General features: G+C 41.8%; 2 protein-coding genes across 3 annotated transcripts; both read right to left on the bottom strand.

Annotated features, from left to right (window-relative positions):
- Nucleotides 1-1,735: 1,735 nt before the first annotated feature.
- On the bottom strand, nt 1,736-3,565 carry LOC112462922 (WD repeat domain-containing protein 83-like). Of its 2 annotated transcripts, XM_025029012.1 has the most exons (5): nt 3,408-3,565; nt 3,238-3,335; nt 2,916-3,159; nt 2,378-2,604; nt 1,736-2,286 (listed from the first exon to the last, which is right to left on the bottom strand). In XM_025029012.1, the coding sequence occupies exons 2-5, from the start codon at nt 3,308-3,310 to the stop codon at nt 1,913-1,915; spliced, it is 918 nt and encodes a 305-aa protein (XP_024884780.1). In that variant the 5' UTR covers nt 3,311-3,335; nt 3,408-3,565; the 3' UTR covers nt 1,736-1,912. The 2 variants fall into 2 exon arrangements, with proteins under 2 accessions (XP_024884780.1, XP_024884779.1); XM_025029011.1 differs by having other exon boundaries at nt 3,238-3,565.
- A 1,083-nt stretch (nt 3,566-4,648) lies between these two features.
- On the bottom strand, nt 4,649-6,164 carry LOC112462913 (pleckstrin homology domain-containing family J member 1-like). The gene is made up of 2 exons (XM_025028983.1): nt 5,856-6,164; nt 4,649-5,389 (listed from the first exon to the last, which is right to left on the bottom strand). Exons 1-2 carry the CDS (start codon nt 5,944-5,946, stop codon nt 4,914-4,916), a joined length of 567 nt encoding a protein of 188 aa, XP_024884751.1. The 5' UTR covers nt 5,947-6,164; the 3' UTR covers nt 4,649-4,913.
- Nucleotides 6,165-6,627: the final 463 nt, after the last annotated feature.

The following is a 6,627-nucleotide window of genomic DNA, read 5'->3' as shown; positions in this document are numbered from 1 at the left end:
CTCACTCCGTCTTTCTCGTCAGTCGCAACCTTCGCCGCCTCGTCGCCCGTCCTTCTCTGCCTGTCAGTCGCTCTCCTCCTCGCGATTACGCGCGGCGCAAGAAAAAAAATACACTCCGCGAAGTGGTGAGACCGACCGGCCCGCCCCGTGTGCGACCACCTCCGTGCGCGTCCCGCGAGGTATATCCGTCCTTCTCCCTCGCCTTTCCTCGCCCGCTGCTGCTACCCGCTGCTGCCCGCTGCGTCGATCCCGACCAGTGGCGGATTACCGCGCCGAGGCCGTCAGCGCCCTCCGATTTTCGGGCGGCTCGGGGCTCGGGGCGGATCTCCAACGCGGAGGCGCTCGATCCTCTCGTCGCATCCTGCAAAAGTTCCCGGTCGCAAACAATGATTCAGTCAGGGCGGAGGGGGGATTTAAATCGTCGGCGAATTCGGAGCGAATTAGATTCCGGAGCGCTACGCGAGAAAGAGTCGAGTTTCATTTACACGCGAATGAGCGTCAGACCGTTATCACAACAAACCATTAGAGGAGACCATTAAGACGATCATTATCGTAGTCCCATATCCGCTTCGCAAAGGCTTCCCCGATTTTCGTTACTCCGACAATTCGAACGAGGAAATCATCGAGGTCATTTCGCGCCTGGAGACTCCAATGTTTCAGGAAACTTTTAAAAATGCGTTTTATAATTCCGCGTTTATATATTATAAACTTCATGATCATTACTTCCAGTTAAACCGCGAATAATATACTCGATAAACTCTTTCTCTTTCCCTCTCACTCTCTCATTCATTCATACTCTCTTTCTCTCTCTCTCTCTTTGACACTTTCTTAATTAAAAATGTTTACCAGCGACGGGAAGTCTCGAAATTAGTTCAAATTCCGTGTCCTATAATCCGCCACTGCGATTCAGCCGGTTTCTCTCGCTCTCTGTCGCTTCTCTGGTGCCACGCTCGATCGCCCAGTGCGAGTAACGTCGCACTCCGTCTCCCTTTCTCTCTCTCTCTTTCCTTCGCGCGCTCTCCCGGGCGAGACTACGCCGGCCGACCAGTAGCTCTGACGCACCGACATCGCGCCACCTGCGCGCGCAGTTTCGCTCCTCTCGTTCCATTGTGCGCGCTCGCCGTTCCGCTTGCCCCCTCTCGCCCCCTCCCCCCGCCAGCCCCATTGCGCTAAACGCGCACCGGCGTTGAAACGCCGCGCCGGGCGCTCGAAAGTAGCGTTTCACGCGCGTCACCTCGTCACGCGTGCGAATCGTACGATACGTGGCCCCGGCTTAACCCGGAAAGGCCACGCACCACCTCCTTATTACTCGCTCCTTCCGCGAACGATGAAGAAATGACGATGTGAAATTTCTGCGCTCGCGCGCGTCGCCGACGCGGCACGCGCACGCACCCCGCACCTGTGTGCGAATCGAGGCATCACTCTTAAATGGAATTCTTTTGTTTTTTTTTTGCCTTGTTTGTCTCTTTATGTCGATGGATGAAATTTGTCATTCCTAGTTGTTTGTCTCACACGAATACTAATATTTAGTAGTCTGAAAATATATGCTTGCTTGAGAAATATGATTAGATACTGTAAGAAAGATCGCAGAATAATACAAGCTGTTTGTGTTTAAAAGTACATAATTTCTTAACTCATCGAAATGACGCAATGTTTGCTAGACAATAAACTTTTACAGTTTTTTTTTTACCAAAATTGTCAAGTAGACAAGCAACCATTAATTATTAAATAGTTCGACTTTAAAAAATAGCTATATTATTATTATTATTAATATATACATTAATATACCATATAATAAATATTTAGTTTGTAAAAAATCTTGTAGAAATTGTTGGAACTAAAATTATTTGGAAATCACAGACTTCGGACTTACTCTGTACACAAAGGGGTAATAATGGAACAAACTTCGCTATTACTCGTTATCTGTGTGAGTCTGCGTGCTCCACATCAATACATTAGATCCGTTAGACGCCAAAAAGCAGTTCTTCTGCGGATGAACGCTTATAGATACAGTAGGGTGCTTGGTTGGCTTAGAACCCGAGAGCTTCGCGACCACTTTCTGAGACACTAGATCCCAAATCCACAAGTTTCCGTCGGCCGAGCCGGAAAGAATTCTCGTGTCTTGACAGTCCACGATCGATTCCAGGCACAGATCCTTCCCAGTGTGTCCGGCGAACTCGCCGAGTAGCTCTCCCGAGTCCTTGTCGATCAATCTGATCACGTCGTCCGCGCAACTGACGACCAGACACTGTCCGTCTCTGGTGAAACTGGCGCATGTGATCGCATCTGAAAAGTTTGCATCGTGTTGTATAATACTGTATTACTTTCTAATCAACGCGAAGTCGGTAATCCGTTACATTGATTCGTTATTTCTTACCTCCCATATAATCTTCGCAAAGTTCACCTACTCGTATATCATACGTGCGTGCTTTGCCGTCGAAAGAACCGGACAAGATCTCGTGGTCCGAAACCCTCACGCTCGAAATGGAATCCTTGGCGTCGTTCAAAGATTGTACCGCTTCTTGCGCCTTGGAACGTCCGTCCCAACACATGACACTGTTGTCACGCGATCCAGAAACAATCATTGACGATTCTTCGTTAAATCTGTGATTGCAATAGGAAACATTGAGCTTAGCTGAAAGAACTTACGTTTCAGAAATATATTGCGTGTTCAAACGTCGTAACATAAAAATCATTATATTTGACATTCGAGTTTTAGATTCATTGAACTTAATCATCTTTATTTAAGACAGAATTTAATTAGCGTCGTCAGACAGAGAGCACTTTTTCATCTTTGCACTTACAAGTCTTAATAAATTTGTTCGCAACGATCCTCACTGGACTAGATTATTAAACTAAAATATAGTAATAATCTTGATACTCGTTAACTTCGCAATTGCAAACAACACACTTACCTGACTGTCGTGACGGGTCCTGCGTGTCCTCGGAAACGACGCACAGGCGTGCCTGTTGCCACGTCCCAGACGATTACAGATTTGTCTAATCCGCAAGATACTATCTGGCTGCTGTCGCAGGACGCGGAGGCATCCATAACCTCGTCACCGTGTCCGCCGTATGTCTTTAACGTAACAGACTTGTACGGATTCCATAATTTTAGCTTCCTATCTGACCCGCACGTTACGCAATACGAACCGTCCACTGAAACGCAAAACCATCAGCTTTCATATACATGTCTGATAAAATAATAGTGTATTAAAAGTAAACGAGTCTCCTTACCACTGAATCGTACAGATCTGACGGCCCCTTGCTTGCAGTCGATTTCTTTCTCGAATTTGTATTCAATATTCATTTTTCTTCTCTTCTTCTTAAGACAGCTTACATATAATGAAGTTCTGTGATAAATTCTTTTAATGTGTTAAATATCTTTTCTCTATTATTTTAAATACCTTTTTCTCTATTATTATTATACGAATTAATTTCTCAGTTATCAAAATTATAACAGAAGATACATCTTGCTTCACTTGCTGTCTTGCTTGTCGGAGTACAGTGTACAGTATGTAATAAATAAATAAACAAATAAACTATAGAAAGACTTATCCCGGCCTTTTTCGTGTAGGACCGTCAGTACATCCATTTTAAAAATTGGTACTACGTAGCAACGTCCATTTTCCGACACTGTCGATAAAACATCATTCTGCGCGTTCGCGCTACAAATAGATATATGCTATTTTAAAGCGGGGAGCATTTTCTTATGCTTATATTAAGATATCGAAGATTATACATATATAAATGTAGTATATTATGTATAGAAAGTATTTAATACAGTTTTTGATAATAAAATTAAGAAAAGTGCAAAAATTATAAAAATACCTTTATTTTTTTCATTATAAACTTTACAATGTTACTATTACAGAATTTTGTTAGACACAGATTGAGTATTTGATAAATGAATATTTCATTAAATTTATACAGAGGTAGAAGAAGTAGCGATTACACAAAAAATAACAAAATTTGTTTTGTGTTACAATATGAATTGTACATAATTTATTATTATCCCTTAAAGTGTATACGGGGGTCTGTCACGTTCAACGCTATTTTTTCCTACCTTAAAGTATTTTAAGAAATCTAAAAAAAATTCATGAAACATCTGTCTACATTGTAGTTGACGACTGCATAGTCATTTTGATGAACATCGTTTATTTAATATCTTCTAACAGGCTTGCAAGTTTTACAGTTACGAGCAGATATCACTTTCAGCTCGGACGCCGTAGACCCACGTGTACACGTTAAGGGTTAAGTATTCAATATTAATATTTAGTTGTCGAAAATTACTAAATATGCATCAGTACACTCATATAACTTGTTTTACAATATTATTATAAATTAAACCAAGTTTTAAATTCATATCATTGTATGTTACTTGCATATATTTTATATCCGTACTACCTTGTCAGTATTATTACTTTATATCATTCGAATTTTTTCTGTTCTTGTATACCTATATTCGTTGTCGCATTAGGAAAATAATAACTTTTTCACAAGACTGTTTTCTTTTTACATTTAACTTTTTAATAACTGTTTTTAATCTCTTTTGGATTTGAAACGCATTCTAATATTATAATAAACAAAATCATTATTATTTGAAGTAAATTACTTCGTCTGACTATAATATTTCTATTTTCCTTTACATTTTGTCTCATAGAATATAAATTCTATATAGTATACTATCTTATTATTATAATATATAAATTATTAAAGCTCGTACATACTTATTGTGAACCTGCATCCTAAAACTTGCTCGCTCGTGGCAGTTTTCCACAAAACTTTCTTACATCGATTATGTACATATTGTTCCTTCAAAATATAAATTTCGCGAGGCCGGCATTTGTAGATATTAAATTTTAAAAATTAACAATTTTAATTCAGGTAGTGTCTAAAATTATTGTCCTGTATTAAAGATCTATGAGATTAACGTCCCTCGTTATTGTATTCAATGTAGGCGCGACTGACGTCGTAAAGGAACGTACATGAGATCTGAAGCTGGTGGCAGGTTCCCAAGCTTCGTCTCGCACCACACCCTGATTTCTGGGATACATGAGCAACGGGTCCTTTCCCGTTTTCTTGCACAATCTTTCCTGAAGCATGATCAGGCGTGATCGCCAATATTCGTAGCTCGCTTGCTTGAGCGCGTTGACCCACTGCTCCACTTGGGACTCCGATCGACCGCTCAGCACATGTCGCTTCTCCAGCTCGTCGCGGAACGAGATACTGAACGCAAACGCCCCCTCGGACGAATTATCTATATTGATGCTGTAATTCTCTAGAACGATGACCCCGGCGGGTTGCCTCCTATCAATGTGCCCCAAGTCATTGATGTTGAAGTAAAACAGTAGATTGTATCGCAGCTTGAACCACTTCTCTTTAAACACTGGAAGCAAATATAAAAGTAAAAATATATTAGATAGATGTTAATTTAATTATCAACAATTAGAATACGCCTTTGATTCCTTCCTTCAATTGACATTAAGCCACAGATATTATAACAGACTACACATTCTTTCTTTGTTTTGATCCAGAAAGCGGTACAATTATTCTCCATAAACAAAACTCTCTTAAGCAGCAGCTTTATTTACAATTTTTTATAAGCAGCTCTATTTACAGTCTCGAGAGGCGATAGCGATTTAAAAAAAAACTCCCCCTCAAGTCTAAACCGAAGGAAGGTAATCGCGCAGTAGCAGCATACGACAATCTATAACGATAAAATCCGCGATCTAATTCTAACAGAACAATTATTTATAATATATGTATAATCGTATCTCTCTCTCCATAGAAGTTCGTCAAGTGACAGGTGACAGGTTAGGCCCGTCGCGTTATGTAAAAACGACTAAACTAACCTGACTTATGAGCCCGCTTGTGATTTAGACGTCCCTCCAGGTCCGCGGGTCCAAAGCTCGCCTCCGCGAGCTCCCTGTCATTGAATCTCATGCCCGACCCGGACTCCGAGGACGTCGTCGCCGCCGACGCGTGTCACGCGTGTACGCACCACCAACAGTTACAGGACTTTACAGAAGCCGTCGCGCCGCCGTGACGGCACGTTCCATCCTCGATTCGTCGATCACGTTAATATATCGCTCGCTCTCGTCTCCGACGTTAATTAATTGACGTGGGCGCGCTCTCACTTTTACGTCGCGATCAATAATCGCGCGATCTTACGCTCGACGAAACGAGCTGGTGGTGACCGCGTCATAGTTTCGAAATAGCTCGCTCAAATAAAAAATTGCTAGAAGATTTTCACGCGGCTTCCTATTTTCCGATCGATGCATCAGCGTCTCAATTTATCGATTCGAATCTCAATCGATGGACGCGGAAGGGGTATAGGGTGTAGCTCCCACGTTCATTCGTGGCGACGAAAAATTATGAGCGATATATCCTGTCGAAACATGAAATGTTCCGCGAAAGCCGGAAAATAAACGCGGAATTACTTATGTCGACTTCGATGAAAGCCCGAGCGTTAATATGATTCGGGGGACATCTGCAGTATCGTCAGCTCCTGCGCCTCCTGCTGTTTTATATCTGCTCGTATTAATCAATCCTTTTTTTTTCTATAACGCGCGAAAAGAGCTGAGATTAGATTAGAGAGATATAACGAATTATAGGAGCTAGCTA

Source organism: Temnothorax curvispinosus, unplaced genomic scaffold, assembly GCF_003070985.1.
Source record: "Temnothorax curvispinosus isolate PA1 unplaced genomic scaffold, ASM307098v1 QBEX01012938.1, whole genome shotgun sequence".
NCBI lineage: Eukaryota > Metazoa > Arthropoda > Insecta > Hymenoptera > Formicidae > Temnothorax > Temnothorax curvispinosus.
Note: the sequence above shows the minus strand (reverse complement) of the source record. Positions and strands in the feature narration are given on the sequence as shown.

Bases quoted from the DNA above. Each gene is read 5' to 3' on its own strand.
- LOC112462922 (XM_025029011.1), bottom strand. From the start codon at position 3,310: ATGAATATTGAATACAAATTCGAGAAAGAAATCGACTGCAAGCAAGGG. The intron at 2,605-2,915 runs GTAAGTGTGTTG...TTGCAATCACAG, and splicing joins GGACCCGTCACGACAGTCAG to ATTTAACGAAGAATCGTCAA. The intron at 2,287-2,377 runs GTAAGAAATAAC...CAAACTTTTCAG, and splicing joins TTGCGAAGATTATATGGGAG to ATGCGATCACATGCGCCAGT.
- LOC112462913 (XM_025028983.1), bottom strand. From the start codon at position 5,946: ATGAGATTCAATGACAGGGAGCTCGCGGAGGCGAGCTTTGGACCCGCG. The intron at 5,390-5,855 runs GTTAGTTTAGTC...ATTTGCTTCCAG, and splicing joins CAAGCGGGCTCATAAGTCAG to TGTTTAAAGAGAAGTGGTTC.